Source organism: Podarcis vaucheri (genome assembly GCF_965113315.1).
Source record: "Podarcis vaucheri genome assembly, chromosome: 14".
In the NCBI taxonomy this organism is placed as follows: domain Eukaryota; kingdom Metazoa; phylum Chordata; class Lepidosauria; order Squamata; family Lacertidae; genus Podarcis; species Podarcis vaucheri.
Genome location: NC_138752.1, coordinates 18,114,124 through 18,127,236, shown reverse-complemented (window position 1 = coordinate 18,127,236; position 13,113 = coordinate 18,114,124). Strand labels below are relative to the sequence as shown.

The 13,113-nt window shown below is 44.5% G+C and overlaps 1 protein-coding gene across 1 annotated transcript in view; it reads left to right on the top strand.

Annotated features, from left to right (window-relative positions):
• Positions 1-8,266, top strand: part of FAH (fumarylacetoacetate hydrolase) — a 31,160-nt gene extending 22,894 nt beyond the window's left edge. The window contains exons 11-14 of the mRNA XM_082198708.1: positions 1,961-2,007; positions 3,023-3,124; positions 5,731-5,848; positions 7,934-8,266. Coding sequence (XP_082054834.1) covers positions 1,961-2,007; positions 3,023-3,124; positions 5,731-5,848; positions 7,934-8,010 — 344 coding nt within the window. The 3' untranslated portion in view covers positions 8,011-8,266. The remainder of the gene's footprint in view (positions 1-1,960; positions 2,008-3,022; positions 3,125-5,730; positions 5,849-7,933) is intronic.
• Positions 8,267-13,113: the final 4,847 nt, after the last annotated feature.

Genomic DNA, 13,113 nt, shown 5'->3' with positions numbered 1-13,113 from the left:
CAAAGGTTTCTTCATTTAATTCCTATTTCACCATCATAAAATTCCTGCATGGACAAAACTCCCCTGCAGGAATTAAGATGCAGTTGATACGTAAAAGTTCCATGTGGTAATTGCATCTCTCAGTTTTTCAATCTGTATACCCCTGTGCAATGGCTGTTTTTGGTGGTGGAGCAACAGCAGACATTAAGCCCTCCAGCACACCAAATAGATGTTGGGACTACAACTCCCATCATCCCTGAACATTAGGCATGCATGCTTACTGGAGCTGATGGGAGTTGGAGTCCCAGAATATCTGGAAAGCCACAGGCTCCCCATCCTTTATCCAAGCCATCTGTGATGTTCAGCATTTTGTGCAAAAGCCTGTTATACGCAGCTTTCCAATTTGCGTTCTCCAGTTTTTCCCTCCCGGCTGGGTTAATTACTTTTACCCTGCTTTTTTTCCTGCAAGAAGTATCCAAAGCAGCTGATGAACTGAAGATAAAGCATAACACAAAACGTTAGCAGAGTTAAAAGAAACAAGAATATTAGATCAGGCATTTGAACCAGAGAGCGATAAAAACTAAGAGGAGCTACCAATTAAAGCTACATTAAACTCTCACACCGGCTGAGGGTTTTCTTTAGATCTCCCTTCTCAGTACGCACTCCTAAGATATCTTTGCAAGGACAATTTCTACCTTGGAACAGAAATAGGGAGTAAATTCTATGGCAAATCCTAGAGGAAAAGGTTTATGGTTTTGTCGAAATGCTCTCTGTGTGTAAAAGGAGTCAAACTCCCTTGCCTGAGCAGTTTTATGACAGGAACTGTAAACACCTCAGTCTGTATTCTGCTGGAGTTGCACATTGCCTTACTGTAAATTTGGATTCTTGCTCTCATACTTCCACCACGGTGAAAAGATTATGGACAAAATGAGCAAGTGAAACATCCTCTATAAGGTAAAGTAAAGAACCCCTGGATGTTTGAGTCCAGTCAAAGGCGACTATGGGGTAGTGGCACTCATCTCGCTTTCAGGCCGAGGGAGCTGGTGTTTGTCCACAGACAGCTTTCTGGGTTATGTGGCTAGGATGACTAAACCGCTTCTGGTGCAACAGAACACCGTGACGGAAATCAGAGAGCAAGGAAATGATGCCTTATGAGGAACGGCTAAGGGAGCTGGGCATGTTTAGCCTGGAGAAGAGGAGGTTAAGGGGTGATATGATAGCCATGTTCAAATATATAAAAGGATGTCACATAGAGGAGGGAGAAAGGTTGTTTTCTGCTGCTCCAGAGAAGCGGACACGGAGCAATGGATCCAAACTACAAGAAAGAAGATTCCACCTAAACATTAGGAAGAACTTCCTGACAGTAAGAGCTGTTCGACAGTGGAATTTGCTGCCAAGGAGTGTGGTGGAGTCTCCTACTTTGGAGGTCTTTAAGCAGAGGCTTGACAACCATATGTCAGGAGTGCTCTGATGGTGTTTCCTGCTTGGCAGGGGGTTGGACTCGATGGCCCTTGTGGTCTCTTCCGACTCTATGATTCTATGATTCTATGAAATGCCATTTACCTTCCCGCCACAGCGGTACCTATTTATCTACTCGCTCTGGTGTACTTTTGAATTGCTAGGTTGGCAGGAGCTGTGACAGAGCAACGGGAGCTCACCCCATCGTGGGGATTTGAACCGCCGACCTTCTGATGTGCAAGCCCAAGAGGCTCAGTGGTTTAGACCACAGTGCCACCCGCATCCTCCTCTGTAGTACTGAGATTGGAAAAGTATAAAGTTGCATCTAAAGTGTATTGTCCAGAAAGCCGCCATCCAAACCTAGGGATTGCCCATCTCTACGAATATCAGACACAGAGCAACTCTCACACATTTGCTTCATCCATATTTATGTTGACTGCAGTTACTTGGACACAGGTGATGGTATTTAAAACATTGAGTCCTCACAATCCTCCTTACTGCAAACTTATTGATTTGTTTTCAGGAGATGGAATGAGCAAGCCTGCTAATATTTGCCACTCAAACTTTAAGGTAAGAAATGTTTTCTCTCCCGTGTTTTCAGCTGAGACAGGATTTGAAGTGGGCACTGCTACAAACCTCACACTAGTCATTGAGCCACATTGTCACCTATTTTGGGAAACTTTTAATGTTTGATGTATTATAGTATTTTAATATTCTTTTGGAAGCCGCCCAGAGTGGCTGGGGAAGCCCAGCCAGATGGGCGGGGTATAAATAATAATAAAATAATAATAATAATAATAATAATAATAATAATAATAATAATAATAATAATAATAATAAAGTGCCTAAGTACATATGGTATGAATGGTGTAAAAGCAGAAAGGGGAGGCTTCTGAGAATCTCTGTTAATTAGTGGAAGTAAAATTCTGTTTTCTGTGTGTGTGTTTTCACAAATGTTAGGTATGCATGTATGTTATGTGTGCATATTATATTGTATTGTATTATATTATATTATATTATATTATATTATATTATATTATATTATATTATATTATATTATATTATATTATATTATATTATATTATATTATATTATATTATAATGTTATAATGCCTGTTATTTTAATAAATATATGCATTTATATGCACGCTTTACCCTAGTTATAAGCATTTTGGTACACATTACTTGGCTGGGGAATTGCATTACAAAATCCAGAAAGTGCAAATTTTGAAGGATGGCTGTGTTTTGGTTCGTGCATTGTTTTGGAGAATGCCAGTTATATAGGTTTATCTCTAAATGCAAACTGAATCTAATTTCTCCCCCATCCCTAATTTCTCCCCCATTAGTGAGGAGCTCACTAACAGAGCAGGTGGTTTGCATGTAAAAGGTTTCCCGGTTCAATCCAAGACACCTCTATTTTAAAAGGACCCAGTGGTGGGGAAGATCTCTGGCTGAGTCCCTGGAGAGAGCTGCTGACAATAAGAGGCTGTCATGGGCTAGATGGAGAAACAGCTTGACCTTGTATAGGGCAACACCCCATGTATCTCCAACACTCTAAAACCCTCTCCTCTCTTTTATCTTGCAGCACATGTACTGGACCATGAAACAGCAACTGGCTCACCATACTGTCAATGGCTGCAACCTCAGGCCTGGAGACCTCCTGGCCTCTGGAACTATTAGCGGGCCTGTAAGCATTTAATTAACCATACCCTGATTGCAATGCATCGTATTTGCAGTAGAGATGATGGGGAGCTCCACCAAATCTAGATTTTAAATCCGAATATAGAGAGTCCAGTACCTGTGGGTCCACTGGGTCCCAGGCCATGTCTGATCTGAAACAGATCCAGATAAGACCTTCTGATGTTTCCATGCCCAGGATGACATAGGCACACCGGGGTTTAGAGGTGCCCCCTTCAATATTAAAAACAGCTTCCTCCTGACCCATCCAGTATGAATTACTGGAAGTAAGGCAGCTGGGTGATAGCTGTAAGATAAAGGTAAAGGGGCGGGTGGCAGGTGGGACGCGGGTGGCGCTGTGGGTAAAACCTCAGTGCCTAGGACTTGCCGATCGCATGGTCGGCGGTTCGAATCCCCGCGGCGGGGTGAGCTCCTGTCGTTCAGTCCCAGCTCCTGCCCACCTAGCAGTTTGAAAGCACCCTTAAGTGCAAGTAGATAAATAGGTACCGCTTTATAGTGGGAAGGTAAACGGTGTTTCCGTGTGCTGCACTGGTGCTGGCTCGCCAGAGCAGCTTCGTCACGCTGGCCACGTGACCCGGAAGTGTCTTCAGACAGCGCTGGCTCCCGGCCTCTTAAGTGAGATGAGCGTACAACCCTAGTCGGACACAACTGGCCCGTACGGGCAGGGGTACCTTTACCTTTTTAAAGGTAAAGGGACCCCTGACCATTAGGTCCAGTCGTGACCAACTCTGGGGTTGTGGCGCTCATCTCGCTTTATTGGCCAAGGGAGCTGGCGTACAGCTTCCGGGTCATGTGGCCAGCATGACTAAGCCGCTTCTGGCGAACCAGAGCAGTGCACGGAAATGACATTTACCTTCCCGCCGGAGCGGTACCTATTTATCTACTTGCACTTTGACGTACTTTCGAACTGCTAGGTTGGCAGGAGCAGGTACCAAGCAACGGGAGCTCACTCCATCGCGGGGATTCGAACCGCCGACCTTCTGATCGGCAAGTCCTAGGCTCTGTGGTTTAACCCACAGTGCCGCTGAAGCAGGTACCAAAGCCATAAATTGTTGCACATTCATAGCATATCAGGAAAGCTGGGAGCCGTGGGAAATGCAGTTTTCATATTTCCCGGTGCCCCTGGATGTAGTGTTTGTGTAGTCCAGGCTGTAAGTGTCATAATCAAAACTGGATCCCTCCTTGCTGCCCACCACCACCTGCCTCTAGTGCAGCGGTTCTCAACCTGTGGGTCCCCAGATATTGTTGGACTACAACTCCCATCATCCCCGACCACTGGTGATGCTGGCTAGGGATGATGGGAGTTGTAGTCCAACAACATCTGGGGACCCACAGGTTGAGAAACACTGCTCTAGTGGGAGAGGGAAAAGGGTGGAAGCTGTTTTTCTTGCACAGTGAGAGAAAAATGCTGAAATAGGTTTGTCTCCTGTTTTGTCTTCTGTTTTGTACTTGATCAGGCACCTTTGTGGAAGGCTTTGCTATGCTTTGTTTTAACAGACTGTTCAGAGATTTTAAAGGCATTAGCTCTAAAAAAACCAACACCCCCACAAACGCTCTGTAAGCAATAGCATCTCCCAGAGAATAAAGGATTACATTATAGCCAAGTGACTAAGCCGTAGAACGTCAGCGGACTGGATCAATCGCTGTTTCTGGCAGAGATCCACTCTTTAGGATCCAAGAATATCCTTGATTTCCTTTAGCCCAAGGTTAGGGAACCTCAGATCTAAGGGGCAAATGCAGCACTCCAGGGTCATCTTGCCAGGCCACATTCTTTGCCAGCCTTACTTTGCATTATCCTGGAGTATTTTGCCTGGTTGGAATATATTGGTAATGGATCTTCCTTGCCTGGATGAAGGATAGGTGTGTGGGTGGGTGTTTGTAAGTGTGTAGAAACTAGCTTACTCTCAGGCACCAGGGACTCGACTTCCTCCCCCCCACTTTGGCCATTGATAAGCAGGACAAAGTGAAAAGAGTCGCTTACCGTTTAAAGAGTCTTTAATGATCACAGCAAAAGAACAAAGCAGCCTTTCTCAGAGTGAAGGTGCTCCCCATTAAGGTTTCCACCCGCTTCCCTGATCAAGCAATCATTGTGCTTTTTGTGTAGCCACCTTATCTGCTCTGCGTAACCTTGGACTGATAGGCTGGGCACTTTCCAGTGAGAGAGAGAGTCTGTTAGCTCTCTCTCTCCCAGTTCTTCTTCACTTTGCTGTTCAACCCCCAGTTCATCCCAACTTTTGTCTTCGGAACTATGCCCCTCTGCAAGCCACTGTTCCAAATCTATACTGCTCCACTGCACCTGGGTAGCTTCAGGATCCTGGTCAGGAGCAGGGAGAAGGGGAGGCGCCCACCATTCCTCATCAGAGCAGTACTCCTCAGCTTGGTCTCTGACACTTACTACACCTAGGTAAAACTTGCATTCGTTGCTCCATCCCTTTTTGTCCATCCCTCTTGGAAGGTTGCCCCCAGAGGATTGCAACCATGGATCTGAAATTAGTTCCCCACCCCTCCTTCAACCAGTGGGTCCAAGATGTACAGCAGCAGGACATCCACACGCAGAGTTGATGCTAAGTACCTGTTTTCAATTTCTGCTTGAAGGATCCCGAGAACTTTGGTTCCATGTTGGAATTGTCGTGGAAAGGAACAAAAGCCATTGACCTTGGTCATGGCCAGTCTCGTAAATTTCTGCAGGATGGAGATGAAGTCGTTATAACAGGTGAGTGCATTTGCGGAGTAGGATGAGATAGAGTACATGTCAGGGTCAGCATGAGACTCCTTAAAGTAGTGATAAAGCAGGATATCAAATCCAAACTACTCCTCCTCCTCTTCTTCTTCCTCACACCCACACATACCCCACTCACACAAAAAAACAAATCTCGCTACAGCCAACCAAAGACAAGAAAATACAACAAGCAAATACAGTAGTGAGAGAACCCACGCTGTGACGCTGACACAAAACCCCACACATACACTAAGAAGAAGAATAGAGGCATTGCACCTGACCCCACCCCACCCCACTCACCATTCCCCCTCCCCCTCTTTTCTTCCTAACCTAACACTGTATGCAACACTAATGTCTCACAACAAATGAAACTGATCTGTAGAAAACGCTACTTGAAAAAAGAGAGAACACATGTATCTTTGTAAACTAAGAAATCTTTAATAATAATAAAAATTATTATTTTTTAAATGTTCCATATCTGAGATGTAGAGCCAAATAGCGAATGCAGCTAAGCGACGCCAGTTAATCTCAGGCTGATGGCTGCTGACCTGCTTATGTGAATTCGTCCTGCAATCTCCTTCAGTCCATCGCTTGCTGTGATATCTGTGATGCCTCTGGCACAACCAAGAGTGATCCTTTGCTCCTTGGCTGCCAAAAGCATCACAGTCTGCTTCCTACTGGTGCTATTTTTAGCACACCTGGAAGCATTGATGGAGGAGGCGAACAGGACGTTTTCGGGAGTGCTCTGAAGCCCTGGTGCATAGGAAACCATTGAATATGGGTTAAAAAATACCAGGTGTCAGGATTTGCCATGGACATGCTGCAAGTCCCTGCAGGCCACCCCAAAGTGTTGGCCACAGGCAAGGACAAATCTAGTACAGTGGTACCTCGGGTTACACACGCTTCAGGTTACATACGCTTCAGGTTACAGACTCTGCTAACCCAGAAATAGTGCTTCAGGTTAAGAACTTTGCTTCAGGATGAGAACAGAAATCGTGCTCTAGTGGCGCGGCGGCAGCAGGAGGCCCCATTAGCTAAAGTGGTGCTTCAGGTTAAGAACAGTTTCAGGTTAAGTAAGGACCTCCGGAACGAATTAAGTACTTAACCTGAGGTACCACTGTATGAAACTAATGAAGCTTAAGCTTAAGGACCCCTAATTCCTCACACACACACACACACACACACACACACACACACACACACACCATAACTTGAAAACTATAAGGCATAGGAAGTATTTGTTCACACTGGTGACTTTGACATGTGAGACAAATCCAGTACAGCAATTTTAATCAAAATCTGAGATGCAGTAGTTAATTTAAAAAAATAAAATGGGATGATCTATCGTGAAACAACCTCATTGAAAAAGATAACTGTGTTTACCCTGACCTGGAGTTCCTAATAGTTTTTAAAAGACATTTTTTAACTTTCCAAAAAAGGACACAACAAGGACAGTAGGAACATGAGAACTGCCTTCAGCCAGGCCTGACTCTTTGCCCGGCAAGTTCAGTATTGTCCACTCTGACTGGCTTTTGCACATATGATGGTTTGATTAATGGGCTTGATAGCTGATGCCAACTAGCAAGTGCACATGTCTGGTTAGGAGGAAACACTGGCAATTCTGAATGCGACAAGAAAATGCTAATTCATGTTTGCGCTCAGAGAAGGTGGGAGAGTTACATGCAGCCGCCAGGCCTGAGCTTGCCTGCCCCTGGTGTAAGGGAAATTGCCCATAAGCACATATGGAACACAGTTGGTGCCCAGATGCATTGCTTAAGTCAGTTAGCAATAAAATAGAATTGTTGCCAGAAGAGCCTTTCTGAGAAGAACAAAAACAAAATAAGCACTCTGGCAGACAACCTTGGGAAATTCCTTCCTCGGCGGTGGGGCCACGATCACAAAGGCTCTGCTTTGCCTTTTGGATGACTTCTTTCCATCATTGGGCTACTTATCTTAACAAGTGAGGGAGTTTTTTGTGTGTCATATGTTCTGCACTTTTCCTCAATCATTTTAGTACATTTTCCTCAATCTGCTTTTAACAGTTATCGTTTCCTGTGTATGTGCTTTCTCATCCCACAGGCTACTGTCAGGGAAACGGTTATCGCGTTGGCTTTGGTGAATGTTCCGGAAAAGTGCTCCCAGCCAGACCTGTCTGATTGTTTTCTTTGGAGGACATCCCAGAGGGGAGAAAGAGGAAGAAGGGACCCTAAATGTTCTCTCTTTTGTTTTTAAAAAATATATTTCTGACCTTGCTGTTTGTGGGCATGGAGAAATTGAAGATAACACTGTTGCGGATCTCTCCATATTTCTAAAATGCTGTGGAGGTTTCAAAATCTATGGAGAATGCTTAATTGTTGGCATTTTTACTAACAGTATTTTTTAAACAATAAACAGTGAATCTAGTTGTCTCCAGTGCTGCATTCCATTAATAGCAATGTGAACCTATTTGATAGGCAATTTTTGTGGCAGAGAGTGGCATTTTCTGTACTGCAAATTACCACATAGCTCCAGTGACCGTTTTTATCTGTAAACTGGCTAGAAGAGGTGGTGCTTCTGAGCATTTACTGACTGCCTCTGTAAATAAGAATGCTAATGTGGTTTCTTTTTACATTTTCCCTCTTGTATATCCATGTATACCAGAGGTTCCTGCCAACCTAGCAGTTCGAAAGCACGTCAAAGTGCGAGTAGATAAATAGGTATCACTCCAGCAGGAAGGTAAACGGCGTTTCTGTGTGCTGCTCTGGTTCACAAGAAGCAGCTTAGTCATGCTGGCCACATGACCCAGAAGCTGTACGCCGGCTCCCTTGACCAATAAAGCGAGATGAGCGCCGCAACCCCGGAGTCGGCCACGACGGGACCTAATGGTCAGGGGTCCCTTTAACTTTACCCTTTATACTAGAGGTGGATAGCATTTCATACATCTGATGAATGTTTACTCTTCAAGTTTAAACTACTAGTTTAGGCTACCAGTAATCTGTTAGGTTTTTAAGGTACCACAAGAAGAATCATTATTTTCCAACCCTGTTCACCTGAGTTTAGGAAGCTGCTCAAATCCCTCCTGGAGAAGAGGAGGTTAAGGGGTGATATGATAGCCATGTTCAAATATATAAAAGGATGTCGCATAGAGGAGGGAGAAAGGTTGTTTTCTGCTGCTCCAGAGAAGCGGACACGGAGCAATGGATCCAAACTACAAGAAAGAAGATTCCACCTAAACATTAGGAAGAACTTCCTGACAGTAAGAGCTGTTCGACAGTGGAATTTGCTGCCAAGGAGTGTGGTGGAGTCTCCTACTTTGGAGGTCTTTAAGCAGAGGCTTGACAACCATATGTCAGGAGTGCTCTGATGGTGTTTCCTGCTTGGCAGGGGGTTGGACTCGATGGCCCTTGTGGTCTCTTCCAACTCTTATGATTCTCTGAAATCCCAGGAGCTTTTGTTGTACGAATTGAGTGATTTCCCTCAAGCCCGTGTATAAATTGGGTGTCTGCTTTAGTTTTCCAAGTACAGGGGTTGCCAATGTGGCACTCCTGGGTGCCAAGGTGTTCACCAGGACCTCCTGTGGTGCCCTCAAAAATCCACAGTACACAGAGATTGTTTGCTTTTCCTGCTCAGTACCTGTTGGTGCTGGCTCAGCCTGTCCTACGTTGAAGCATACCCACATTTCACAGGATATGAGGATCGGACACCCACCATCCCATCTATTCTGAACAGAGGAGAGACGGCAATAAATTTGTGGACTACTAGAAATCTGGTACTGTATGCTGCATTTAGTGAAGTTTTCTCAGGTTGTAGACTGGCTCCATCATGCCCAACCACCTAAGCTGATCTTTAGCCCTCCTGCTCAGAAAGGACTATAAAAAGCTTCCTGTTTGGGTGGGACTGACATGGTTCTTCAGCGGTGGTGGATTTTGGTGTGTTCCTGAGCTCTGACTATCGAATGTGTCTTACGAAGGCAAGCAAGGTATTTACGATGAAGACAAATGGGAAGAAAATGCGACGAAAGAGATAAATCAGTCATAGCTGAACACTGCCCACAAAATTAGTTCTGTCTCAGCAAAAAGCCTAAAAACTGCAGTGATAAAAGTTCCCTTCAGAAGGGAGAGCTGATTGATTTAACTCTGCCAGCTTATGCATATGGCAGGTGCCAGTGCTACAAGATGGACAGCTGTCTGGCTCCCAGTCTCTGCAGAAAGCTATTTTCTTTGCTGGTGATTTGATGAAGTGCTGCCCCAAGAGATTGGAGAGATTTGTTTTAAGGTCATCCAACTTGGTGGTGTCAGTTGTTGACTGGTGTAGTGCCAATGTAGTACCTTGAATTCCCCCCCCCCCTGATGTTTATGAGTCATGGATCAGAATGTCCATACATCCCAAGTCATCTGCTAAAGGGGCTTTGGTAAATGCCATGGTTAACTGCATTTACCCGGAAGACTAGCTTACCATCTAGTTAACTTTGTCTGGATGATTCTCCATGTATGAAATGGCTCCCCTCGGTTCTCAGTACTTTGCAGAATTGTTCTAGATGTTGCCTATTCTTAAAAAGAGAGAGAGAAGTGGAGTCCCTGAAAACTCTTTGGTATCATTTCAAAAGTGAGGAATTGTAGCTGTTTGTTGGACATCATAAAACCTTCTATTTATTGCCAGTGCATTGAAACAGGAACATGATGCTTTACAGAGGGGAATTTTGGAAAAGAGCCGCCCGGATCAAAACACAGCTTCAGGCCTGCAGCTGTCAAGTTTGCAGATTTCTACTGGCACCAAATTGATTTTTCTAAACGGTGCCAAAGGAACAGAATGAATCTCTCTCGACCAGAGCGTTCATTTAGATGATGCACAGGCTCTCTGAAAACACCGCCTGGGATAATTTCACAGCATGTGAGAGGGGCAGGCGCAAACATCTGTTAAGCAAATAGCATTAAAGCGGCATCTAATGATAGCATCAAGGGCCAGATAGCTCAAAGCTTCAGTACTTGCAAGGACATACGTCCGGCCAGTTTATGCGACACGACATCCCCTGTAGGGCATGGAAATTGTGCTAATAGTACATTAGCAATATCTTTACATTTTGGAATGGCAGCGAGAAAGCAGACCTTGCTCTCGGTATTGGAAATCTGGTGTGTGGCATTCAATGAGCCTTTCCATGCTTAGGTGATGGATTATTGCAGTTCCTCCTTGGCCATGTACAGAGATGCAGGCAGTGGCGAGTCTTTGGTTGAAGGGAAGATAGATGTAATGTTTTTAGAGCAGTGGGATAGAATTGGAAGGAGCTACACTCCATTCAGTGCAAATTTACCTTTTCCTTTTTCCAAGAGAAGCCTGGAAAGAAAACAAGTTTTGCACGTTTACATCATGCCTCGGTTTAAAAGCATCTCTCCCCGTCTCATGCTTTTTATGTTCACAAGAACGATAGCGTTCTTCAGGAACTCCATTTGTGTGGTGTTATAAGGTCCCAAATATAAAATAAATGTACAAGGCAAACACATAAGTATATAAACCACATGTCTGAAATATTACAGGAGAGCAGTCCTGAAACCATTTTGACTCTCCCAAATTGACCTCAAATATTTCTCTGCAAGGAGGAAGGAAATGGGAAACTTCCCTTTGTCTTTTTGCTTACAAATCCTGTCTTAAGGGTGTACTTGTGTATGAATAAGGTGAGTCTATGACCTGGTTTCAGGAATTAAAGTACAGTGGTGCCCCGCAAGACGAATGCCTCGCAAGACGGAAAACTCGCTAGACGAAAGAGTTTTCCGTTTTGGAGGTGCTTCGCAAAACGAATCTCCTATGGGCTTGCTTCGCAAGACGAAAATATCTTGCGAGTTCCTGCGGGTTTTTTTCTCCCCCCCCCCTTGTTCTAAGCCGCTAAGCCGCTTATCAGCTGATCCGATAAGCTGATAAGCTGCTAAAAGCCGCTAATAGCGCTAATCCTCTAATCCGTCAGTGGGCTTGCTTCGCAAGACAAAAAAACCGCTAGACGAAGAGAATCACAGAACGGATTCTTTTCGTCTTGCGAGGCACCACTGTATTTACCACCACAAAAGAATGGCCAGGCTGCCCAGATAAAGCAATCAGTGATCATTAACAGATATCCTGGCAAACAGGATTTCTGCTGTAGACCGCCTCATGTGGTGTATGATGTTTTTGGGGGTGGTCTTGAGCTACAGGGTGGGTAATTTCAAAAGTTTATATAAGAGCTTGCGTACCATTGTTCTGGGTCCCTCCTGCCTCCTGTGGGGTGGGAGGAGTGGGGACCCTGTTGCACCAGTTAATAAAGATTAGGCTTACTAGCTGCCTTGCTTCTCAATATTCTCTGTTTGGCCTCTGTTATTTTCTCCTACTGATAGGGGACCTATCTCTATATGGCAGCCTTTCTCAACCTTGGGTCCCCAGATGTTTTTGGCCTACAACTCCCATCATCCCTAGCTAGCAAGGCCAGAGCTCAGGGATGATGGGAGTTGTAGTCCAACAACATCTGAGGACCCAAAGTTGAGAAACATTGCTATACGGGCTCTTGGTTACCCCATAAGGGAAAAGGAACAGGTTTTTCTTATAACAGTAGCATGAAAAATATATATTGTATCTAGGGATGCAAGAAGGCAGCGATTTCTGTTCTGACCTGCACTTTGCCTCTATATTTATCACATTCCTCCCACCTTTTATCAAGTAATAGGGACCCCCCCCAAGCAGTATCAGAACTGAGGGGAAATGCACTGAGCATGCTTCCACCTTTCATCTCATTAACTCAATGCAACATACAGTGCTGTGTTTTTATCCCCACGACCACACTGTGAAACAGGTGACGTTGTTATCAGGGCAGCTCTGGGATTTGAACCCAGGTTTTCATAGTCCTAGCCTAATCCTTTCCCCACCACATCGCACCATGTTCACTGTGTGTATAGGGGAAGATCCATTGATATGCAATGAAGAAAGAAAGGTGTGTATGAGCTGAGGCTTCTTTTTTTTAAGAATTTGGATAAATGGATGACAAAGCACTTTTGTTGTTGGAAGCCATTTATTAGATAATACATTAACTACAAGGTTTCTGCTAGGTGTTCTTTCTCTGAGTGCAACTGACCCCAGTATGGAAGAATTGTTTAAGACTTAAAATTCATTTTATTTCACATTAAAATAAAATTAGCAGAGGCACTTTGTCTCATGCAGTTCAGAATCACTACCTTGTCGCCCAAAGCCGCAGCCCTTTCTGGATGTGAAACTTCCATTGATATATATTTTTTTTTCTTCAAGGGAAATTTGCACCGACGAGA